General features: G+C 45.8%; 2 protein-coding genes across 3 annotated transcripts in view; one reads left to right on the top strand and one right to left on the bottom strand.

Moving 5' to 3' along the window:
* Positions 1 to 3952: 3952 nt before the first annotated feature.
* Positions 3953 to 17744, top strand: nr2f6b (nuclear receptor subfamily 2, group F, member 6b). 2 transcript variants are annotated; one of them, XM_061237670.1, is made up of 4 exons: positions 3953 to 6043; positions 7846 to 7940; positions 12039 to 12662; positions 15156 to 17744. In XM_061237670.1, exons 1-4 carry the CDS (start codon positions 5775 to 5777, stop codon positions 15428 to 15430), a joined length of 1263 nt encoding a protein of 420 aa, XP_061093654.1. In that variant the 5' UTR covers positions 3953 to 5774; the 3' UTR covers positions 15431 to 17744. The 2 variants fall into 2 exon arrangements, with proteins under 2 accessions (XP_061093654.1, XP_061093653.1); XM_061237669.1 differs by having other exon boundaries at positions 12036 to 12662.
* Positions 17243 to 25864, bottom strand: part of si:ch73-61d6.3 (uncharacterized) — a 26232-nt gene continuing 17610 nt past the window's right edge. Inside the window, exons 9-13 of the mRNA XM_061237766.1 lie at positions 23932 to 24086; positions 22616 to 22834; positions 21525 to 21696; positions 21200 to 21241; positions 17243 to 20990 (exon numbers count right to left, since the gene is read on the bottom strand). Of these exons, the coding sequence (XP_061093750.1) occupies positions 20889 to 20990; positions 21200 to 21241; positions 21525 to 21696; positions 22616 to 22834; positions 23932 to 24086 (690 nt within the window). The 3' untranslated portion in view covers positions 17243 to 20888. The remainder of the gene's footprint in view (positions 20991 to 21199; positions 21242 to 21524; positions 21697 to 22615; positions 22835 to 23931; positions 24087 to 25864) is intronic.

Genomic DNA, 25864 nt, shown 5'->3' with positions numbered 1-25864 from the left:
CATCCAGATGGGGAAAAATGTGATCTCGGTGATTTCGACCATGGCAATTGTTACTGCAAGACAGGCTGGTTTGAGTATTTCTGTAACTGCTGATACTGTTGAACTCCTGAAATTTTCACACACAACAGTCTCTAGATTTTGCAGAGAATGGTGCAAAAAAAAAAAAAAAAATCCAGTTAGCAGACAGAAACGCCTTGTTAATGAGAGAGGTCAGAAGAGATTGGCCAGACCGGTAGACTGGCTGACAGGAAGGTGACAGTAACACAAATAACCACACGTTTCAACAATGCGGAAGAGCAGCGCTGAACACTCAAAGTGTCAAACCTCTAAGTGGATAGGCTACAGCAGCAGAAGACCAATAAGTCTAATAAGTACCTAATAAAGTGCTCACTGAGTGTATAGCGTTTCTTATCCTCAAAATCTTCAGTTCTTATTAATGTATTAATGTTTTGCAATTTTCAGGTCACAACAACATCATTAGAGAGCTGCTGAGAACTGTGGGTGGTATCAATCATTCATTGAGCAGATGTTAATATTCAGTTTGTGCATGTTTATCATGTGCTCTTGCAAGGCATGTCACAATGTGTGCTGCATTAACTGGCTTGGAAAGCCTTGCATGCTATTGTTAGCACGGGTCATTCTTTGAAAGCACTCGGACATATACCTCATAATTTCATGATATTATTAGAATCAAATTGTACAAAAAATGGACAGCATCCTCCCTCTGTCTCATTCCTCCCGAACGGAGCCAGACGTCTTCTGGAAATATTTATACTGGTCGTTACTTACTCCTAGTTCTGCTCTCCTGTTACCATAGCAGATCTACCGCTGCTTGGCTCCCCCCTAAAGGTTAAAGGTCATTCAGGTTCAAAGGAATGGTGGGTTCAGTGGACAAAGGACCTAGCTAATGGCTAATAGAGGGCACTGGCAATGTAATCATCCACAAAGGATTAAAGCACCGGTAATGGTTAAAGTGAAACCCATTTACCGAATTCCTGCACACCTGAACACATGGGGTCTCATTGAGTTTCTGTGACACAAGGCCCTTTTAGAGGAGAACTACTACTTAAATCTGCCGAGCCCTTCTATAGTCAAAATGGGAGGAAGGATTTTCAGAAAAGCAAAATCGCAAGTGATCTGTGAAGAATAAGACTCGATAATTCTCCACGTGCCGTGAACATTTAACAGCTGCAGGATCACGCATGGATCGCGTTAGTTGCTGTAAAAATGAATTGCTGGGTCGGACACGTGTGATCCACACCTCCGGGCGGTTGACGTACACAGCCGGCGTGTGTGGTGGTGTGAGGAGGCTGGGGCAGGCAGGGCTACGTGTGCGCTGTGTGCTGTGTGCGTGTGTGCGGCTCTGGGTGTCAGCCCTGGGTCAGGGGAGGCAGACGGCTCTCTGGCTGTGTGGCTGGTCTGCAGCACACAGAGCGATGATGGCCCACAGGCCGGGGTGAGGAGATCCAGGCCCTGCTTCGCTGGACACCATGTGGAGAGCAGCAGCATTCCTGACAAGCAGTTCAAAGGCCACCCTCTCCAATAACAAACTCTCTCTCTGCTCTTGCTCTCGCTCTCGCTCTCTCTCTTTCACACACACACACACACACACACACAGCACACACACACATGCACACAGCATACACACGCACACACACACACACCACAAACGCACACACACGCACACACACCTGTACCCCCACACACATGCGCATACACACCACACATACTCACACATATTATCCTGCATACTCTCTCTCACACACACATGCACACACACACACACGCACACACATACACCCACCATACACACGTACACATACACACCACGCACACACACACATGTGCATACACACACGCACACACGACAGACACTCATAAATACATTCTCTCGCACTCTCTCACACGGACACACACATACACACCCCCCCCCCCCAAACACTCACACACACTATCTCTTGTACTCATATCCACACACACTCCCCCACACATACACTCACACACACACACACCCCTCTGCCAAATTCTCCAACTGCTCTGAGGGAAGAAGAGAAAACAAACATCTTCTCATTTCCTGACAGCTTGTAGAGTGTGAGATTAAAGTGATGTGACTGCATGTGAACTAATCAACAGGGTGAGCCTATCGGATGACACCAAATAGAAGACTTCAATCAGAAGGTGTAGGTAATCACAATTTCCTGTAAAATTGCTGGAAACTTTGAGCCATAGTCGAAGTAATTATAGAGGCAATTTTTTTTTATTTAATACAATATTCATGATGAAATAGAGAAAATGTGGACAAAAAATAATGGATGAACAGAGAAAACATTAGCATAGCATTTACCAGATTATGCATGGCCGGCCGGGAACCTAGAGCCTCGATCACCCGCTGCTCACAAATGCCCTACTCACATTTGTTGTTTTTGTTTTGTGTTTTTTTTTGCCTTAGATCTCACACCAGATAATCCTGCCCAACCACCCACAACCCCCCCCCCCTCCCCCTCCCCCCCCCCAGGCACTACCGTCCTGAAAATGCCATTCAGCACCAAACACCAAACGCTCCGCCTGAGAAGGTGTCGTGCCTGGTTGCCTGCAGGCATTGTTAGTCTGAAAAGGGACTGGAAAAAGTAGTTTGAAACACCCTTAGTAACCAGGTACGATAAAATGTCAGGTCAGCCTAACACGAGACTGCGTCGGTGGTGCCTAGCGGGCGCACCGGCGACCTCATTCCCCCACAAGCGTTCGCATGTTTTCACACTTTTGTTTATTACTTTGGCATTAGATGGGAACCACGCCATTATACATTGTTTCCTCATAGGCTGTTAATGATGAGGCACTTTGTCGGAATGTTGGAAAATCACCCAGCACACACGCGCACACACACACACACGCACACACGCAGGTTTAATTAATTTAGAATAAATCCAGCTTTTCAGAGATCTGTTAAATACTCCCCCACAAGCAAAAGGTAGCACAGTAGGTCTTCGGGATGCAGGCGTTGGCCTACTGTTATTAAATTGCGCCCAACCCCCCATCTGCGGAGCCACTGTCCACAGACAGAGGACTTGATGTGGCCACTCTCTCTCTTTCTCTCTCTCTCTCTCTCTCTCTCTCTTTCCCACTCTGTGACCTGCTCAGCAACAGGAGGACATGTGACTCTGATACCACTCCTTTGCTGTGGGTCTGGTTTGTTTTCCTTTGTAAATTGTCTCTCTATCTTGTGAATTTGCCAAGGTTCCTGATGATGATGGCCAGGCAGGGGTGTTAAGTTACAGGCAGTCTGACCTTTTGCGTGCATTGCCAAATGAAATCCTGCTGGCACCACGCAAGACAACAGACCTTTTTTTCCCCTAAGAGGGCTGAATGAATGCGCTAAACCAAAGAGACAGAATATCTGCTCTCCCTCCCCATTCTTCCGACCACAAACTTAAGGCTGCTTTAGTTGAAAATCTGAAAAGAAATACAAAACACTGATACTTTTGTTTTTTTTATTTTTTAGCTACATTGTTATGTAAAGCAAACGGCAAGTCACAGGTTGGAGGAACAAAAGAAAAAGAAAGATAATGAGACTAAAACAAAAACTGTGGTTTGTTGGTAAGCAGACCTTTTGTGTGTGTGGGTGCGTGTGTGTCTGTGTGTGTGTGTGTGCTTTGTGGCAGTGTTGGGGTTAACTCACTTGCAGTGTGCTTTGAGGCAGGCCTGGGGTCAGGGCTTAGCGAAGGAAGGCTGCAGCGCATTCTTCTTCTATGTTTGTAGCCCTCTGGTGCAGCCCCTCAGCCCACGCTCTGCTCTTTGACTCCAATGTCCATATAAGGCAGGGACTGCCATGGCAACCGGAGGGCTTGAATAGCAGTGTCAAATCCCTGAGCACACAGACACGCTCTCTCTCTCACACACAGGGCAGGGGAGGGAGAGCGAGTGAGAGCGAGAGAGCGGGAGGGAGGGAGGGAGAGAGACAGAGAGCGAATAGAGAGAGACAGCGAAGAGAAGAGGTTCTGTGGCTGCTTGCAACAACAGCCGAGCCAGCCAGCCTAGCGTCTTGCCTCGTTTTTTTTTCTCCGCCGGGTTCCTTTAATTTATGATCGCCGGAGCCGAAAACAGAGAGAAGGGGCTGACAAAAAGCCCTGAGTCCTTCCCCCAGCTCGGTCCGCGGGAACGGAGCAGTGCCTAGGCCGCAAGCCCTCACTGCAAAAAGGGGCAAGCTCTGAGGACAGGAGGGAGGCAGGCAGACCGAGGGAGACTGGGAAAAGCCGAGCTCGCATTGCCACTCCGGAGGCAAAGGTCTCTGCTTCCTCTCCGTTCTTTTCCATTGGCGCGCACTGAAGCCACAGCCACAACGCCTGCAGGAGAAGGGGAAACAACACGATCCAGGGGCCTCGTTTTATACAACAAGCGAGAGAGAGAGAGGGAGTACTTCCTCCAACTTTTATCCTGCCTCAACAGAAGAGAGAGGACACGTGACCAGACGTGGATAGAGGGCGCTCTTTCTATCAGTGTTTTGTTTTCATCATTTATTTTTTTATTAGCATTGAAAAGCTAATAAAGAAATAATAAGAAATTATTTCAATTTTAGTTACTATTGGAGCCAGGACCTGGAGGCAGCCTTTGTCAGCTTTGATCCTGTCGACTTGAAAGATAACGCAGCAGAGGACAAACAGCTCTGCAGCCCAAAGGAACTCTGGGAGACGAACACATGTGGACTTTTTTTTTTTACATTTACTACATTCTTAGTTTGTCATTGGAGGAGTTGATGATGGCAACAGTGCGCATCCTGCATAAACAAGCTTGATCTTTTGACGATTGACATTCCTACTTATTTTCCGACCTTTCAAGAGTCTCTGTTTTGGACGCTTGCACATCACAGTATCTGTTCTTGTTTTGGTCTGGCCTCACCTCCTTGTGTTTTGATTGTTTTTAGTGTTGGAATAGCCCGGCAAGAGTGGGGTGATACTAACATGGTCTTGCCAGACTGAAAGACACCACTTTCCCGGCACGTTAAGAACTGGTTTGACTGGTTTTTTGCCGGCAGATACTTCTGTTTTCCCTTGCTTGGTCTCAACATAGCTTAAGTGTTTTTTCTAACCTGGTTGAGGAGTGAAAACACTAAGCCATTTCTCTATCTTGAGAGGGGCACTCTTCTCCCCCTTTCCAAGCCTGTAGCCAATGAGACCTCTGTCTTTTTTTCCCTTTTTGCCATTTTCTACAAGAGCGTGAACGTCTGTGTTTAATTTATTGTTTCCTGTGAAAAGGGCAGGTTGAGCTCTGTTTCTTGCCTGAACTGTGAACTGGCCTGTGAATTGGGCGAGAGGAGTCAGAGGACTGAGGCAAAAGAAAAACACAAGAGTTGAATGAACAGAGGAGGAGAGAGAGAAAGGGGGCAGAAGAAAGGGGTGTGAGAACTGTGGACAAACAAAGCAGGGGGAGTTTGTCGGCTCTGTGGGACAGGAATTTCCAGGTCACTGCAGTGTGGAAAGGCCCTGCTGCCTCTCAAACGCGACAAGACCCTGTGAATGTTTTATAGTTCGTACTTTACTTCTGACTGACGTCATTCTTGTAAAAAAAAAAAAATCTACATCTGAAAAAGGCAGGTTTCACCAGAAAACTTTACCCAGAGATTTTTTATTTGTTTGCTTGGTTAGACTTTACACTGCGGTGCTTTTTATAGTGAAATATTTCGGTCTTAACAGCTAGTATCCGGGGGGGGGGATTAGCACCGCTAGCGGTGGGCAGGACTCGTAGACTGAATCCTCGGGACAGGGCCTGGTGGCAGAGAGATGGCCATGGTGAGCGGGGGATGGGGCGATCCGGACGGAGACACCAACGGTCTGGGGGAGAAGGGCTACCTCCGGGGCGACGAGGAAGACGGGTCGCCCCAGGCGGGCAGCAGCGACATTGAGGTGGGCGAGGACGACAAGGCGTGCGTGGTGGACTGCAGCGTGTGTGGCGACAAGTCCAGCGGCAAGCACTACGGCGTCTTCACCTGCGAGGGCTGCAAGAGCTTCTTCAAGAGGAGCATCAGACGCAACCTCAGCTACACCTGCAGGTAAGGGGCACACCTGGGGCCCAGGCACGCGCTCAGAGTTAAAGGTACGAAAAAGTGCCTAAAAAAATGTTTGCTGCTGGGATGGCGCCCTGTTGGTACATAAAATTGGACCCCGAGCCAGCAATGTATAATACATTTCTATCGGTTTTTTTTTTTGCTTGGAAAATGTACTCATTTGTACCCGAAGAGAATAGCGCTGTACTTTCAGGGTACATTTGAGAAATTTGAGTAACAAACACGTACCTCCACTGTTACCTTACTTTTGAGAATGCAGGCTGTCTCGGCCTCACAGGCTTAATTGAATTTGTGCTTCACCTCCACCATGCTAAATTCATATAGACAACTCAGGCTGTGGTTTACTTGCGTTTACACGGCCCCCATTTAAAATTCCTTGTTATATTGTCTCTCATAACTTTCGCTTTAGTGCATAAAATGAAACCGGATAAACTGTGTGTGAATCATTTAGTATGCCTGAAGGAATACATTCTCTTCCAAAGGACATTCAGGTTTTTATTTGAGTTATACTGGACTCATATTGCACTTCATTACCAAATACGAATGACCAAATGGCCGTGTCCATTAGCAAACTGAGCTAAAATAATGTCACAGGACTTGTTCAGATCATTTTTGGAGCACATCAATTGAATCTCTTGGCAATTAATGTTGAGTTTTCCAAGTGCAGGCACCACACTGTGTGCCTTTGATTTACCTTTGATTTCCAAACCAGATAATTGCTGTATTCACCCACTTCACGCACATAGGCTAGTGAGTCACACATTTCTCCACAGGTCAAAAGTGCAGACTGAGGGTTGCACACAGACCCAGATTCATTGATGTACATCAAATCCTGCTTTATGGTACAAATATAATCCCCGGCTATTTTCAGTGCATCAAAAATGTGTGTCAAAATCTTTATTTCAGGATTTCAAATATTTCATATTAATTTCATAATGTGATTGTACTTTCAAATGCATGTGCAATTCAGTGTATTTGTGGGACCTGTACACTTCCCCCCAGGTTTATGTGAGCTTATGAGTAACAGGACCTTCCTGAACTATCAGCATTCTTTGCAGTAATTGGCTTATCTTCACCATGCCTTCCACATAGCAAGGTAATATGGGCTAATTATTGACAGGGGTCCAGTCATAGGTCTGACTGCACCTTGAACAGGGCTTGCTCCTTACGAGAGTGCAGATCGCAGCGACAGATTCGTCAAGGTGTGTCAGACACGGACATGTGCCATGAGTCCCCCCTTCTCCAATCTATCCCAACGGAAGGCCATCCGTAAGGTGTCGGGCCAAGGCCACTGCACAGGAAAATGCTTGGTGTTAAATCAACTCTTACCCGATTGGATGTACACTCTGTCACAGACGGATTGACACTGGACATTTTATTGTGTAGGGTCACACGCACACTCTCAGAAATAAAGTGACAGTGGAGGTACATTTTTGTTCTTCAAGGATAACATTTGACAAATGTACCCTGGCATGAAAGTACAGTTATGTTTAGGTACAAATGAGTATGCTTTCCAAGAAAAAAAAAAAAGGTACAAATTAATTATACATTGTTGGCTAGGGCTACAATTTTATGTACTGCCCTAGCAACAAGAATTTGTACCATTTTAGGCACTTTATCGTAGATTTATTTCTGAAAGTCTAGGGTAGGGTGGTGCTGTGCTTACCTTAAATAATGGTCCCTATTGAACACATGTATACTCTGTCACAGCCTAATTGACACTGGATATTTCACTGTGTAGGGTGTGGTTGTACCGTGCTGATGGTCTGTTAATCTTGCAAACGCAGGTCAAATAGAGACTGCCAGATCGACCAGCACCACCGCAACCAGTGCCAATACTGCCGGCTGAAGAAATGCTTCCGCGTAGGAATGCGCAAAGAAGGTAACTATCTCGTCATGCGCGGAGAACGGGCCTCTTTCACCCAAGTAGTAGAATTCACTATCACGCATGGAGAATTAGGGCTATCACGCAGGGAGAATTAGAGTTATCGAGGCATGGAAAATTACGGCTCTGTCATTCTAACAGTACGATAAGTAACTGTCTCCTATCTCCTGAAGAATGGGGTTCTTTAACCCCTGTAATTACGCACATTTTCTCCTGTCCAAAAAGCTACCGCAGCAAACCAAATCCTCGACCATATTAGATGCGTAGTTAGTTTTACCACATGTGGTGCAGTTATAATCTGTGTCATAATCAGTGTGAAGTCTTCTCCTGACTGGGTTTCCTCTGTAGTACAACCCTGCTGAAAGAAAAACAGCTCCATACTCAACACGGTTTGACCAGCTCAAGTTATGTTTTGGAACAACTGGTAGCTGGTTGATCAGTTCAGACCAGCTCCATACTCAACATGGTTTGACCAGCTCAAGTTATGTTTGGAAACAGCTGCTAGCTGGTAAATACAAGCTGGATTTTACACCAGGGAAGACATGGGTGGAATTGTTTTCTTCTCAACCCAATAACCGTAATAGTAATTGATCCATTGTCGGGGAAGACATTGTCCCTTCAGGGGTATGTGCCTTCAGGAATTCAGGAACAGAACGGTGTCCTCTCCTTAACGAGGGCCGAAACCTGACACAAGGTTAGGGAATAACAGGGAACCGAAACCTTCACACCCTACGCCCCCACCCCCTCCCCAAAACAAACATCTCACAGCCGTCCAGCTTATCTGAGTCACCAGCGAGCCAGGCCGGGGATCAACACACGTACGAAGGTCTGGCTAATCTCCCCGTCTGCTCGCGCGAAGGAGATTCACCTCCGAGACACGAGACACGCGCCTCCATTCTCGCAGGAGGTGCTGAGTCACATTCCCCGGCACCGCGTCGGTGTGTGAAACTCACACTGCTTTGGCCCTAACGCTGGAGCCTCCATTAATATCAGCTCCCAGCCTGCAGGCATACATCAGCCACCTAAATGCCACCACCCAGGACCCCTCGCTTCACTAAGAAGCCAAAACAAAAGACCAGCAGCTGGACTTCTCGCTGTGATGTCACCAGATCCAGTTCCCTGGGCAGGTCTTGACAAAGCAAAATATTTGCTCGCTGATTACTTCAATCCTTATTAAGAACAGAACACATTCAGAAATAAATTAAAAAAGGACCTCATGTAGGTTTATAATCCTTTTTGTGTAATTAAAAATAAATGCATTTTAGTTGCTTGCCATTTGGTGTTGTGATGTTGGGTGGCAGCTGAAATGAATCAACAAAAAAACCATACAAGACAGGCTACAGATCTATATGCAATCTTTTTGCGTATATGGACTTGATACTATGTTATATGCAACTGAATTGCATATGTTATACTAAATAATAATTAAATATCTAAATGGAGTTCTTTAACCCCTGTAATTACAAGCATTATATACAATTATTATACTAAATAATAATTAAATATCTAACAAAATGCACACGCCAGGCACATACCTGTATATTTATCAGATACAATAAGTCTAAAAGTTACACAAATCTATTATTGTTATTATTTCAACATGCATATCTTTAAAATTAAATATTCACATAAAAAAAAAAAAAAATTCAAACTGTTTGAAAAATAGGGTGTTGAGGGTCGAGGTTTGGAGTTGGGATGAGAGTTTGCTCTTCTACAGTACTGTGCAGAATTCTTAGGTACCTGTATAACATTCTGTACAGATAACATTCTTTCAAAAATAACTCAATGAAAGGTCCTAAATAAACATACTATACATTTTACATTACATTTTAGTCATTTGACAGAATAGTTAAAAACTGAATCAAATCAATATTTTTTGTGACCAGCCTTCGGCGTTAAAACTGCATCACTTCTCTGAGATAGCCAACGCTGTCCTGCATTTCTATAAGACAATCAGCAGGGAGGTTGTTCCAAGCATGTTGGAGAACTTGCCACAGTTCTTCTGCAGACTTTGGTTGGGTCCTTGCTTCTGATCTCAGACAGCCTTGATAAAGTTTTTATGTAAATAGTAGTCAACTGCTTACAGTAATATGTTACTTTTTTTATTATTAAATACAAAAACGTCTCTGTAAAATGAAATCTTTTGGAAAATATTTGGAACTCTCAAATGCGTTCTTTTATACTAACACACACACACACACACACACACACACACACACACACACAAAAAACATATATAACAAAGTCTAGGGTGCATAAGACTTCTGCACAGTACTGTATGTCTTTTTATTCTTGCTTCTCCCAGTGGAAGCTGCTCTAACCGGTTGCTGAAATCCATCTCATGCAACATTCTGCCACAAAGAAAATATTTACGCCACATACTATAACCTGAAGCCCATTTCCTAGAAAAGAAAAAAGAAAAAACAACACGAACTGACCTTCCTCTGTTCACCTAAGAGAAATTACTCAGTGAAAGGTTCTTTAATTTACCTTCTGTTTTTGTAAGACTTTCCTCAACAACTTACACATAGGAAACACATTCTACACAGCACAACAAAGCAGCTCATTAATTAGTACAATGAAGATGCAGTATTACATTGCAGCATTTTTGCTAGTGGGAAAGGATGGTATAAGACGTCGTTAATGTTTCATGAACAACACTGCGTGATAGAATATGTCCCTGCAGGAGTAGCTAACAGTCAGAGGTCAGATTACGGTTGGGGTATGAATAGTTTCTTGCGCCTCATTGGAAAGTTCTCAGTCAAGTGTATACATTATGATGAGAGGTGACTGAATATTTACAGGAAATGGCCTCTTTATGTGAAAACTCAATCATGTGAGTCCATTGACAGTCAAAATAACCACAAACACCCCTTTGAAGACTACAGCACCCCCCCTCCCCTACCCATTCAGAGACATGTGACAGAGCTGTTTTCCTTCCCTGAAGGTCACATTACTGTCATTGTGCAAATATGTACTTTGCATCGAGCTGGCACTGGTCCTGACTTATAGTGGCCAGGATGTTCACATTCTGGTTCAACCCAAGAGAAGGTCAGAAATGTGCCCGCTTTTTTCGGAAACTGGTTCACCTTAACTGGTTCAGTGGCTTTGTCCTCAGGACAGTAGGCTCTGACAAGGAAAGGGATGCTGAGTAGTACCAAATATTTAGCACAAACAATGCCAGAGCGTCTCTGTTTATGCAGATGACAATCAGCACTGCAGCGTCAGATAAGAGTACTGGCTCAGCGACAAACTGGTGTCCCATCCAGTTGGGTGTAGATTCACATCAGGTTGCTTCCCACAGGAGAAATAATTGGTCTGCTCTTAGCCTGCCAGAATCAGACCTATGGGGTATTTCATGAAGCAGGATTACTGAGTTACTACACTGAATAAAACATGGAACCCTCCCAAATCTGGAACTTGGGATTTAGCTAAAAAGAGCTGTTACAGGTTTTTACTCAGCACTGTTATCAAGCTAACCTCTGGGTCAACTACTTCACTGTTTTGGATTCAAATACTTTCCTACGCTTTACTGCAATGCTGAAAAAAAACTGCTCAAGCAATGTCTTGAAACAGCTGGTAGCTGGTTGACCATTTCAGACCAGCTCCATACTTAACATAGTTTAACCAGCTCAAGTTATGTTTTGAAACAGCTGGTAGCTGGTAATTTCAAGATGGTCATAGCTGGATTTTACACCAGAAGTCTGGTCCTTTTGTTTGGCTCAGTTACACCAGACAAGATCAATCAGGCACAGAAACGTTGCAGGATGAGTTGCTAAGAATAATAATAAAAGCTGGACTTAACAGAAGGTTCAGGCACACTTGCGCAAAACCAAACTTTATTATTCTTTGGCTCCTCCTCCTGCAACAATGTAAACGCCTTTCCTTCAAGAGCACCTGTTTTTTTGTATAAGCTACCTGAAGTTCACCCACATTTCTTTTCAAGCGCAGGACAGTATTAGAATTTACCCACCAAGTATAACTGACCTCGGAGTCTCCCACTAAGACTAAAAAAGTGCATAACTCAGTCCGGGCCAACTGCTACCTCCACCCCCCCCCCCCCCCTCCTCCCCCCTCCCCCTCCCCCTCCAGCAGTCCAGCGCGGACGCATCCCGCCAGCGCACTCCGGCATCAGCCCCACGCCCATGCCCGGGGGCGGCACCGGCGGAGGGCCGGGCGGCGGGGCGGGGGGCCCGGGCGTGGGCGGCGGCGAGTTCTTCAACGGGCAGCCGGTGTCGGAGCTGATCTCCCAGCTCCTGCGGGCCGAGCCGTACCCCAGCAGCCGCTACGGGCCCCAGTACGGCCAGCACCACCCGCACCAGCAGCAGCAGCTCCAGGCCGGCGGCGGGGGCGGCGGCGGCTCCGTCATGGGCATCGACAACATCTGCGAGCTGGCGGCGCGCCTCCTCTTCAGCACCATCGAGTGGGCGCGCAACATCCCCTACTTCCCCGACCTGCCCGTGTCGGAGCAGGTGGCCCTGCTGCGGCTGAGCTGGAGCGAGCTCTTCATCCTCAACGCCGCGCAGTCCGCGCTGCCCCTGCACATGGCGCCCCTGCTGGCCGCCGCCGGCTTCCACGCCTCGCCCATGTCCGCCGAGCGCGTGGTGTCCTTCATGGACCAGGTGCGCGTCTTCCAGGACCAGGTGGACAAGCTGACGCGCCTGCAGGTGGACTCCGCCGAGTACAGCTGCCTCAAGGCCATCGCGCTCTTCTCCCCCGGTGAGTGACGAGCCGCAGACACGCGCCCTGCTGGAAAAAACACCGCTCAAGCTAGGTTTTCGAACAGCTGGTAGCTGGTTGATCAGTTCAGACCAGCTCCCAGCTCTAAATGGTTTAGCTGGTCGGCCAGTTCAGACCAGCTCCCAGCTCTAAATGGTTTAGCTGGTCGGCCAGTTCAGACCAGCTCCCAGCTCTAAATGGTTTAGCTGGTCGGCCAGTTCAGACCAGCTCCCAGCTCTAAATGGTTTAGCTGGTCGGCCAGTTCAGACTAGCTCCCAGCTTGACATGGTTTAGCTGGTTAGCCAGTTCAGACCAGCTCCCAGCTCAACATGGTTTAGCTTGTTTGCCAGCTCAGACAAGCTACCAGCACTAGCTGCTTGACCAGCTCATACCCATCTAGACCTGCTTATGACCAACTTGACCAGCTCAATTTTCTAACTGGTCAGGCTGTCATAGCGGGATTTTACAGCATGGTATGCAGTCTTTTTGGGTATGCGGACTTTAGCACAATATACATGCTGAATAACTGAATTGCATATGTTATACTAAATGATGCTTAAATATCTAGCACAATACACACACACATATGGCACATACCTGTGTACGTATAAGATATAATATGTCTGAAAGTTTGAGTAATTTATTATTATTACTTATCTGGGTACAAACTACTGTCCCGCCTTTTCACAGAACCCTCTTTCAACTCTTCCTCAAACCACTATCCACACTTTCACAAGTTGAAATCCAAGTTGTACATCTGTACCACAATTCCCAATGCCTTCACACTGATCTCTGCTCAGCTCTTAGCAAGCAATCGTCATGCAAATACAAAGCCTTACTTGCACAGCACTGATCTGAGATTAGCAGAGAGCAAAAAGGGTTTAGATTTGCAATCTGTTCCATTTCCTCTCATGCCAGTGAGTTTGTGCCAGTCTGTAGTGGTTAGTACCTTCATTGTCACATGATTTGAATTATTGTCTGATGAATGACTTTTAAAATCTTCTGCCAATGCAGTTGTTAGCGGATATGAATGAATTCCATTAAAGAAAAACAATTAGACACAGAGATACTCGACTGGCTGAACCAGGTTGTGCAATAAAACTTACTGTCACTATTTGCTCCACAGAACTGCCAGTTCTGTGGACTGCTTGTGGGTTAGTGAAAACAGTTTACAAGTATGCTTTGTCAGTATAATGGGTTTGTCCAATTTGTGACAAAACAATTCTAACTTGTATTCATATAGAACCCTCAATATTTAGCTGTTCAATTTTATTTTTAAATGTTTTTTCTTTTGCATTTATGGCTATAAGGGGATTTCACGTGGTGCTTGGTGCCCTCTGCTGGAGAACTAACACTATTACATGCCACCGTTACAGGACAACACTGTAGTCACGTGCTGTCTAGTCACTGTCACAGGACAATACCTGCAGTCTTAAGCTTAAGCGGTATGTCCTTGCGCATTAGCATACTGTGAGCAGAGTTACCCGAACCTGCAATAAAAATCCAGACATCACAAAATGCCCTATCTACTTAATACATTTAAAACAGCTCTTAAATCATTGTTGTTTACAATGAGCATAGTAGTTTGATGAAGCCTAATAGCACTCTCTGGAATCAGTGCTGCGTATTATGTCATCGGTATGATTTAAGGTAATGCTACTATTATAGACACTGTTATGCTCACTGCAGCGCTACGTATGAGGCTATTAAAGATAATTGTTAGGCAGTGTGTTTTTACTGTTATGCGCTTTCGTTTTAACAGTTTTTTTTTTCGGATTGATGTTTATTTACAGTAATTGAATGTGCTGTGCCCATGTTGTTGCTCTTGTTGATCTCCTGATATGTATTTCATGTAGCGTGTTATATTGCCCTTATTGGTCTGTAAAGTGCATTAATGTTGCCGCTACTATAAAACTGAAGGCTCCTCTTAAAAACTGAAGGCTCCTCTTAAAATAAGTAAGGTGTTGCTGCACACTGAGTAAGAGCGAAGCCTAAACTCTCAGAAATAAAGGTACGAAAAGTGTCTAAAAAGGTACAAATGCTTGTCGCTGGGACGGTATCCTATAGCTGTCATAAAACTGTACACATAGCCAGCCCTATATAACTAATTATAATTATTTGCTTGGAAAACATACTCTTTTAGTACCCAAAGAGAACATTACAGAACAGGGTACATTTGGGAAATTTGAAGAACAAAAATGCACCTCCACTGTCGCTTTATTTCTGAGAGTGTACAGTTGTGACCGAGGTAAGGTTTGGGCTGAGGTTTTAAGAGCTGGGCTTCATGCCTGTAGCCTATTGGCTCGACTGGACCCTGGAAGGTTGTTGGTTCAAGCTCCAGCGTAGCCACGATAAGGTCCGTGTTTATCTGTTGGGTCTTTGAGCAAGGCCCTTAACCCCACATTGCTCCACGGGGAACTTAGTCTAATCAACTGTGAGTGGCTTTGGATAAAAAGCTACAGCTGAATAACGGTAATGCCCTTGTGTGTGCAGACGCGTGCGGGCTGACGGATCCCGTGCACGTGGAGAGCCTCCAGGAGAAGGCGCAGGTGGCGCTGACGGAGTACGAGAGGCTGCAGTACCCGGGCCAGCCGCAGCGTTTCGGGCGTCTCCTGCTCCGCCTGCCGGCCCTCCGGGCGGTGCCCGCCTCGCTCATCTCCCAGCTCTTCTTCATGCGCCTGGTGGGGAAGACCCCCATAGAGACCCTCATCCGCGACATGCAGCTCTCCGGAAGCTCCATCAGCTGGCCCTACGTGCCGGGGCAGTAACGCCACCCCGCGGCGCGGTCGAACTCGCTCGTCCAGGGCCCCATTCTGGCACCAGGGCCCCAAACCCCCACAGGCTCTGGGCGTTCCCCACGGCCCCCTTTTGGGTCCAATGTCATGTGTCCTGTGACAGCGCAGCCTCTCTTCACACAAAAGAACCCTGTTGTGATGTCGTCACTCTGGAATGCAGATGTGTCAGGAGTTACGGGACTCAGTGGAACAGCTTCTTTGTGAAACAAAATGTTTCTGAGAAAAAAAAAAAGTATTTTTCCAGAACTGGCTAGAGACCACACTGCAGACTGATTTTATGAGCTGTCAAATTAATTGGCGATATATATGTATATATATATATATATATATATATATATATATGTGCTATTTGTATTCTGACGAAAGGATTGAAAGCTTTATGACCTTTAATTTGAAGGGACTGGTGTGAATGATAATGTATGCCCAATCGTACTGTCCAATCGGATTTTGATGGGTTTTTTTTTTTTTAAAGAAATCATAACACTCCAGAATCAATTTGGAGATCTGGCCATAAGTGTGACAAATAACAAGATCGTGACAAAATAACAATTAATCCAAATGAGCTCAAATTCAACAAAAATACATATTTGCATGGAAAGAACGGACCGTTCCGAATTTTAAAAAGGGATTAACGTTCATGTCATCTGAGTTTCACTGGCGTAATGATAGCAGACCTTGAAGCTGACATTCATTTCTGATGAAGTTGATACTGATATCCTGTTTATATCAGCCCCAGTTAGGACAGGCTTGTACATTTACAATTGTATTGTGTTGCCACATAGAAGCGAACCTTTCTAGAATCATAACTAAGCAACACAGTATTACATTATTTTGCTGTAAAACAGATATGACCACTTGTGTCAATTTATTTTAACACTGTTCGCAGGTTCAGTGTAGCTAACGTTTATGACTACAGCACATTCCTTCCATTCACAATAACAGCCCGGTGTGGGTTTGTAATATTTTCCATGTTGTTACCTTTAAAAACCAATTGACCTCTTTGTGACACACGTATAATACTTTAATAAAACCCAACCATCAATGAAACAGACTGCTCTACAGGAATGCAAGGGATTTTCTACTACTGGGCCTTGGTGAAAAATAACACATCGTGTATATAGTGACAAACTTTGTCTTTGATATATGACTTGGCATATGCCAACATTAGGTATGAAAAATACCACTAATTATTTTGTTTCTGAATGTAATCAAAAACAGTTCTTTAGTAGAGTTCTTTAGTGAACAATTCCTAAATAAATACTACGCTTACCAAGCAGAAAAAACAAAAAACCCTGAAATGATTGACGTAACCTTTTCACGCAACCTAAGAACAAATTCAAATTATTATTTTTGTTCAATGATAAAAATACCTCTGGCATCCTTCAAGAGTTTTATTTACCTTTTTCAATACCCTGCAGCCTGACAATTCACTACACCATGAAACACTCCAAAAAAGATTTATGCATCAGAACACAAATCTTGGGATTCATGTATTTCCAACTGTGTGCCCAAATCACTTCATCGTGCGCTACATTTGAAGCAGGATGCTCTTTCGTTCGTCTGTATGTTTTACTAACGGTGCAATGTGCTCGGGTGTGACGTTTTTAAAGGTGCAAAGATGCAATACTGCTGTGTTTGAGAAAATGGCCCAAAATGACTGGTTGAACCACTGGCAAAGGCTACCAGGAGTCCAATCTCACCTCCTAGACTGACTAGGACTTACCTCATGCCCTAGCCTTCAGAAAACACAGGATACACCAACTAAATCAAGACAAGAGACTTCAGTGAGTTTTATTCACGTCGGATTTATTATCATCGTGTTATTTCTCCAGCTTTAATGTTTTTCTCGTCAGTACCTGCTTATTAATCTCCAAAAACAATGTGAAGATGCAAATTTTTGTCTTATCATTATATATATTTTTGGTTATGAATGTTTTTTTTTTTGTAAGAATATGCAGATCAGCAGTGCTGTGTGAATTAGCCCTTCAGCAGAACGGATGTACGACTGAACAGACGCTTTTAAGTCAGTGTTTTCGATAACGACGCTGATTTATCGCTGGGTTTCCCTGGCGACCATCCTGAACTGCTGCTTTGAAATTTCAACACAGTGGCTATTTATTCAAGATGAATGCATATGTTAAATTTTCTGTTCTCTAGATCAACCCAGAATATGTATTTTCTGTATATACTTCTGGACTTAGATATACTTGTATATACTTCTCCCCTTCTGTTGTTACAGTGACCGGGTGTGTCTACCCCTATGTAATAAAGAAAGCTTGCTATTGGATTGTGGCCTTGTTTTAACAGAAAATGAAGGAAAATACCCCTTGATGCCAAAGTTTTTGAGATAAATGCAGCTGATAGAGAGCCTGACTGACTGACACTAATAGCAGCTGGGTGATGAAAACCACTGCTGGTAGTAAAACAAACTGCAAACCATGATAGGGAAACATTTCTGTCCAGACTGCTGTGGTAAAGGGTGCAGCTTTAGGGTTTGTCCTGCAGGGGGCAAGAGAGAGCGATAGTCTACTAAGACTGTCATTTAATTTTTATAAGGGAACATACAGCTAGCAAGGGGAGGTAATTCTAGCCAATTGGTTGACCACTTTAAAAAAAATGTAAACAACAAATAAGAATGTCTACTGAAAAGCAATAAAAAGTATTTTACATGGTCAGAGGTGTCTTTTTGAGTGAGTGAGTGAATTAATATTTTATTTACAGTCAATGCCTTGCGGGCTGTTTACAAGTGCATAATCAATGGCTGAACAAGTCTCACTATACAGCGTACAGGTATATAAAAGGAAAATAACACTCAGTGTTTTCTACACCTCCATCCCTATTTACTGGAGTGTGGGAAAGAATGTAATTTAGTCAAAATCTCTGAATGCTGGATTGCTGTGATACTATTATTCTGGAGTGTCTCTACTTCATTATATTCAACACATTGGATTGCTATCATTCTAATCAAAATTGCTTTAAAGTGAGCTGGATATAAATGTTTTTTTTCTTTATAGAATCAAAAGGAACAGAGCAGATTCGTTTTTTATAAAAAAAAAATATACATGATAGGAACCAGTACAAAAACCTTTTCACAGAACTCTTACATGAGTATGGTAGAGTGAAAGAGGAGACATTTCTTCCTTATGGTAAATGGTCTTCTTAATGATTAGGCATGGCGTTATGAGGGTCCCTAATCTACTGCAGAGGTTCCCAAACTCAGTGCCACACGTCTGCTCGGTACGCTGGTTTCTGCTTCAGTCCGTTTCGTGATCAATGAGCCCGGCTGGAAGCGTGGATTTACGTCCTGCTATAAACAAGCTGAAATAAAAATGAGCTTTTTCCTCAACTTAAGTCAATTCTTCATAACCATACAAACATGTCTTTCATTTTAATACTTGTGTATTTTCACACCAAAGCTTTTTTTCCATCCACTTCCCGGAAAACGTTTTGAATTGAGATTTTACATCACCGTGTACCAGTGGGCTTGCATGTCGATCACATGACTGTCAACTTCCTGTTCCCCTCCAATCAGTGTCCTTTCATGCAGCGGAGGGCATTGTGTTTTCCCCAGAGCCAAAGGCTAAGGCTCTGCCTCCCCCTCCTCGCCCTTCAAAAATCCCCCTGAAAAATCAGTCTCACTTGTGTGTACGTCATATCGCAGAAGCTAACGCTGCTCTGAACTTCCGTGTCAGCTTGTCGTTAAACTGAATGTAACACAATGTAGGTTTGGCTCGCTGATATTTGCTTCATATCCAAGTTCTTTGTTCCGCACAAATAGTTTTAGTATCAGTGACCGGTTGTGGACACTTTTGGCAGTTAGCACCCCACTGATTTTACCTTACTGTCCATAATTGAGTATAATCCCTCAACAGATATTTAGGGGCCAGTTTCACAGATGCAGATTAAGCCTTGTGCTAGACTAGATTCTATTCTGAAGGGAGATTCTCCATACAAAACTCAATTTAGTCCAGGACTAAGCTTGATCTGTGTCTGAAACTGGCCCCAAATGTGTCTAATTAAGAATGATTATCAACTTGTTACAGTCAGAGGAGGCCACCATGGTTTCAATGAAGCAATGCATAGCTAGTGGGTCCCATAACTGAGTTTGGGAACCACCGATCTTCTGATATAAAAATAAAAAAATAGATAAAGAATAAAAAATGCAGTAAAACTATACAGTTTTTAGTTTAAAAAGGGTCCTGCAAAAGAAGTAGATTTTTCAACAGTAATTATAGAATTTATAAAAATGCCTGAAAAATCTCAGCAGGAAAACGCAAAAAACCCTTAACCCATAAAAGTAGATACTGTTCTGGTGACATAAAAAGACACGGGATCCTTCTAATTCCTCACCCGAAATAAACCTGCCCTTCAGAATGTAGCACACTTGCAGATTTGCATGGTATCAGTGCATTAAGAATATTTGCCAAGCGCTGAGCATCACTGGAACGGATTGGGAATCAACGTGTACTCAATGCCTTAATGTTCAAACAGCACCGCAATACGGAAGAAAACATATTACAGAAAGGCTTTTTAATTCTAAATACTGTATCACAGCAATATGTTGCTTAAATCCCTTATTTTAACTGAAATGGTAAATGTCACTTATGAAAGTGAAATTAAATGATATTATGGAATGGCAGAGAGAGGTGAATAGAGACCTTGAAAATCCTGTAAAAGTGTTCATCAATTCAAGAACTAATCAGCAGAGTGCCCTAATTTTCTTTCTTATACAGGTCTTATAACTGCGTGCGGCTTTGCTTAGTAAAGAGAATATGATGCCATTTGCTTCCTTTGGTTAAATGAAGAAAAATAAAAGAGTTTGGTGTCTGTACAGTTGGCAAAAATTTATGACGTTCAATTTTCTTATTGTTGGCTCCTTATCTAAGGCAAAAGTTCAGCTCACTTTTTCATATCTGTGATAACAAGAACAAAAGCCCAAGACGCACGAATGTGTGCAAACAACTTTCCATTAAGCCTTTTTTCCAACCACACCCATCTATCCCTAACCGTGCGACGTGCAACATGACCGAAACAACCACGTACCTGCCTGAAAAAAAAAGCGGAGAGACCCCTTCGGCAGCCATTTTAGAGAGTCTGCCCTGAACTCCGGAATCCAAGCAGCTGCCCTGTCAGTAAAAGCCCTGTTGTTGCCGAGCAACAGCGAGATGAAATAATACCTGAAGGATGGCGTAAGCGAGGATAGGCGCTAAGGAATTTAGTCCAGTGTCACAGGTGTCCATCCCTGCCCCCGAAAACCCTACTGTCCGCCCATAGATGTGAGGTCTGAGTGGGTGGGCCTCTGCTCCACACAGCTTTGGTCGGGGGGGTCCTGTCAGTCCACGTGAGCAGCAGTGAGCTGGGATTCGGTGGGACTGACCGAACTGTCTGTAGCGGGGGGGAAGGGGGCGAGGGCCGGAGAAGGCCGTGGGCTTTAGGAGTGGCCCCGGTCGTAGTTCTTCACCATGCGCTTGATGTGGAAGAGTTTGTGTCTCAGCTCCTTGCAGTGCAGCTTCTTGGTCTGATACTCCGGAGTCTGGGGGGCGTGAAATGAAAAGGAATCCAGTTTTTTTTTGGTCATCGAAAAGGGGCACAGTAGAGGAAGGGCTGCTTATGAAACCTACATGTTGCATTCAGGGCCTAAAACTATATCCCTTCATAATGACAAATGTATCCCTAACCATGTCTGTTTATTAATAAGAGAGCACTGGTGGCTATGTGAGCCCCCAGTGAAAGTTCACTTACCCTCTTCAGGTCCTTCAGCCGATTATACTCTTCCGCCACAGCCTGGGAGAAAAGAAAGATATTCAAATATTAATATTTCTTAAATATTGAGTGCTTTACCATAGGTTCAACAGGAAATAAATACTAACAACAGCACAGTACACCACTAGCTGATTACTGTAGCATCATCTTATAATACACAACAAACACCACAACATTTGTTGTAGGTATAGGAGCAATTCTAGCCTGATGCAGTAAATAACTCTACTTATGCCCACAGATTAATAATAATAATATATCAGATCAGGGAATGATACGTGGTCTTTGAGGGACCAGCTCGTCTAACCTGGTACTTGGAGGTGCCCTCGTCCAGGGTGTCCAGTTCACGGCTCAGTTTGTTCATCTGATCATGGATGTCGTCCATTTCCGCACACAGGCGCTTGTAGTCCTTCAGGTCCGTGTCAAACTCCCTCTTGTACTCGTGACGTTGCCCGTCCGAGGTGATTTCTGGGTATATGCTAAGGGGTGAAATAGTAAACGGTAAATGGTCGGCGTTTATATAGCCCCTTTATCCAAAGCGCTGCGCAATTGATGCTTCTCATTCACACACACACACACCAATGGTAATTGGCTGCCATGAAAGGCACCAACCAGCTCATCAGGAGCATTAAGGGGTTGGGTGTCTTGCTCAGGGACACTTTGACACACCCAGGGCGGGATCGAACCGGCAACCCTTCGACTGCCAGACAACTGCTCTTACCGCCTGAGCCAATGTCAAAATTAACGAAGGAGTGTATTTCGGCACAGTCAAATAGGCGCAGTCCCAGGGGTCCAGTTAAGTTTGGTCAGAGAGCGAATCAAAGCAAAGCACCTGCCTTCTCACTACCTACCGGCTGGCCCTGATTCCACAGAACTGTTGACCCAGTTCTCTAATTATCGCAGATTACAAACCCGTGTGAGACAGTTATAGTGCAATTCTGAGGAAGCTGAAACTCATTCATAAAATGGAAAGCAACAGCATGAAAGCAGACCTGTACCCCCAGGCATTGCTGGATAACCGCACCGAGTAAAACCCAGAACCCTCTCAAACCTGGAAGATGGCACTGAAGTGAAAAGAGCTGGTCCGGGTTTTACTTGCCAGTTATCCACCACAGAAATAAAGTGACAATGCGGGTACATTTCTGTTCTTCAAGGATCAAATTTCCCTCATGTACCCTGAAAGTACGGTACCGTCCTCTTTGGGTACAAACGAATTATATATTGCTTGTAATTGTATGTACCAGTGGCAAGCATTTCAATCTTTTTAGGTCACTTTTGGTGACTTTATTCCTGAGACTGCAGCTAACTCAGTAACAATGCTTTGAGATACCAGGCCCCCAGGGGACCGGTCGTTGTGAAGCTCCAGCCCAGGGGGGGGGGGGGGGCTGTGGCTCTCACCTGTTCCACTGCTCCTCGTCCAGTTCGGGGCCCGTTTCGGCCCCCGTGGTGTACTCCGTCTCGTACTGCGACTCGTCCAGCTCGGGGTTCCTCCGGCGCTTCTTCCCCCGCCAGGCCGAGGGCCTCCGCACCCCCCCGGCCTCCTCCGAGGGGCTGGAGCTGGCCCCGCCGCCCCGGGAGGGCTGCTCGGAGGGCCGGCCCACCGACTGCTCCGAGTAGCTGAGGAGCGATAAACGCAGGGTTAGCGGACCGGCCCCACAGCTCCAGCGCAGTCCCAACCCAGCCCCCAACTGCCGACACTTATTGCTTCAAAAGATAATATTACGTTACAACAATATGGCAAGTGTGCTGCTACCAATTATGCACTTTCGGGGATAATCTCTAGAATATGGATCATCTAAAGCAGGGGTGTGTTTCAGCGCTTCAGTGATTTGACCCGATAAAGAATTTACACACGTTGGGCCTGACATTAGTAATGTGTAAAAGCTCTTAGCACACGCCAACCCAATAACCTGTCCAATGATTTCATTACTGTCATTGGTTGTTATTAGTTTTGTGTGTGCTAAAGGGATTTGCATTTGCTAAGCTTAGTAAATCAGGCCCTTGGCCTTTATTGCCCTGGATTCCCCAATAGGCTCACAACTGAAAGCAAACCAACACACAACCACAAGAATGCCCCAGGCTGCATTCTTAAAGAAATCGCTCCAATAGGAACCCACTGATTCCACAGAAGAACCCTTTCTAGGTAGAAGTTTCTTTGTGCGGCAAAACGGTGCTTTGTCTGGGAGTTTTCACACTTCACGCATATGACAGAGGGTTTCTATAAAGAACTAAAAAGGGTTCTGCTATGGAATCAAGCCAAGGAACCCGTTCAGAAGCCTTTAGTAGTCTAAAGAGAAGGGGACTATGTGGATCCTAACAGTGGCCTAACAGTGAGCTGTGGAGGATATCTACGAAGGCAGGGCTATTCTACCTGGCCCCGGGGCCACAGTGTCTGCAGGTACGTGCTCCAACCACACACTAGACCACCTGATTTCACTAATAATTTTTACCTGCTTCGTTCAGGAAGAGAGGTAGCCAGGGAAATCAGGCGGTGTAGTGCATGCATGGAGCAAATGCCCGCCTGCAGGACCAGGAGTTGAGTAGTGCGGTGCTGCGGTGAGCACAAGTTTCATAAGGAGAGAGCAGTCCTCGAGGGCCAGGAATCAGAGAGCAGTTTGTGTCTGTGTGTAGAACGACTGGAGGGACAGGCACGGCGCAGCTGGTCACACTGGACTCACGCACGCGGACAGAGACGCGCGGCCCGACACACTCACGCGTTGCCGTTGTAGGTCTCTCCGCTGAAGACGCTGTCGGCCTTCACCGGGTAGGAGGTGACGCTGCCGGCCATGTTGAGGGGGGAGGCGACTTTCTCCGACAGGACCACCGTGGGGGCGTCCTGAACACTGTGCTCATCCTCCACATTGTTGACCTTGTTGAAAAAAAAAAAAAAAAAAAAAAACACCAGAGAAAAACCAAACAAAAAGCGTCAAAATTCAGGCCAAAAGGAAGCCCTCCACTTCCCGTCCCTTTTTGCCGAGCTTAATGTCGACTTCCTGCTTAGCAGCACAAAGGAACAGATTTTTTCCTCCTGGACACCCCCCCCGAGGTACGCCGGGTACAGACTCCCTTTTCCAATCACACACGGAACGCCGAGCAGCTCCTTAAATGAAAATACAGAGTCGCGCGGTCCAGACGGGAGTGGATTTTTGATTCACTAAGCTTGTTAACAGCTCCGAGTGAGTGCGCAAGCCCCCCGAAAAAAGGATCTCATCCCACAATCTACCGGAGTAAGCAAACCTGCTTCTCGGCCTGCGCCAGAGAACCACGCCAAAATTTACGAGACCGGAAAGCGATTACCCTAAATTTGCCTGATTCCATGAAGCGTGCTTGTAGCTTTGCTGACTTAAGACATCACCCCCCCTATGCTCTCCCCCCCCACCTCTCCCAGCCCCAACACTCCCCCCCCCAAGGCCTGAAGGACACAGAAAGGCCAATTCCATCTCACGTACAGCCTGGCCCAGCGCCGGCTCAGAGTCTGCCCGAGCAGCCAAGTGTGAAATTGGACTGCATGGTTCTGAATGTGACTTGGATTACCCTTGTGGCTAACAGGTTCACCAGCACCCTTCACATCCAGGCCCCGTGAAAAGGCAATCCTTTAGCCGGCAAACAAAAGTAAACCCCGGCAATCCCTCGCTCGCCGCACAAAGCCGGATTCTCCTTCACCTCCCCGAGTCTATTAATCAGTGTCCAGAAGGCCCGGGCGCATTCTTTCATTGGACCTTAATTCACGGCTCATGCCAGGAGGTACACGATGGCTGGGGAAAAGGGCGAGAAAGCCCCGTCTTTGGGAGTGCTGCTGAGCACTGCCTGGTACTGGACTACGTAAGTCAGAGAGAGCAGCCCTGGAGGAGGAGGAGGAGGAGGAGGAGGAGGTGGGGAGGTGAGCTCCTCTGATATAGACGTAGCGCTCTCCGACATCCTCCGGGTTATGATGTCACCGGCCGCCTCTACCGCGTCAGGAGCGTTTTTGCCTCGCGACTGCCGTGTGCCGCGTTTCGTACGGCGCATACGTGTCCCGTTCTGTGTCACGGCCTGCTGGGAAAGGCACTCAGGGGGGTGGAGGGGGGGGGGGTGGGAGAACGAGGAAATATCAATTTGGAATTTACTCAGTTACTTCCCGGCGGAGCAGAGGGCAGGGAAGGGCATCGGCGTACGCCCGCCGGGGGGGAGGCTGCCGGTGCGGCACGTACGCCGGAGCCGCTAAATCAGCCAGCGTTCCTCAGCAGATTCCTGCTCCAGGAAGTAATGCGATTGTCAATAGCGGTATGAGGATATATGGCCGCCGCGGGCGCCGTGACCCTTGATCACTGCACCTGCACGGTCTATAAAAAGGCCAATTCCGTAAAAACAATAACAGCGATGTTCCACGACTCCTCTTCTGCATCTGGCTGAAATCCCCACTGCGGAACGTGACCGCACCTATTTATGCCTGGGGCGTGTTTGACGACCGGAGGATAGAAGGGACCAGAACGGTTGTTATTTACCAGGGATCCTGTGCAAGGAGCCCGCTGGAAGCCCGAAGAAGAAGGCCGGTCGGTGTTGCGGTCTGAGCTATGTCGGAGGAGGGCGGAGTCTCGGCGAAAAACAAAAGGGCCCGGTTACCAGGAACAACAATCGGGGGAGGGCGGGGCCCGCTTCCCCCCGCAG

This window comes from Conger conger, chromosome 4, assembly GCF_963514075.1.
Source record: "Conger conger chromosome 4, fConCon1.1, whole genome shotgun sequence".
Taxonomy (NCBI): domain Eukaryota; kingdom Metazoa; phylum Chordata; class Actinopteri; order Anguilliformes; family Congridae; genus Conger; species Conger conger.
Note: the sequence above shows the minus strand (reverse complement) of the source record. Positions and strands in the feature narration are given on the sequence as shown.

Excerpts from the sequence above, each read along its gene's own strand:
- nr2f6b (XM_061237669.1), top strand. The coding sequence starts at position 5,775 with ATGGCCATGGTGAGCGGGGGATGGGGCGATCCGGACGGAGACACCAAC. Across the intron at positions 6,044-7,845 it reads AACCTCAGCTACACCTGCAG|GTCAAATAGAGACTGCCAGA; the intron begins GTAAGGGGCACA and ends TTGCAAACGCAG. Across the intron at positions 12,663-15,155 it reads CATCGCGCTCTTCTCCCCCG|ACGCGTGCGGGCTGACGGAT; the intron begins GTGAGTGACGAG and ends TTGTGTGTGCAG.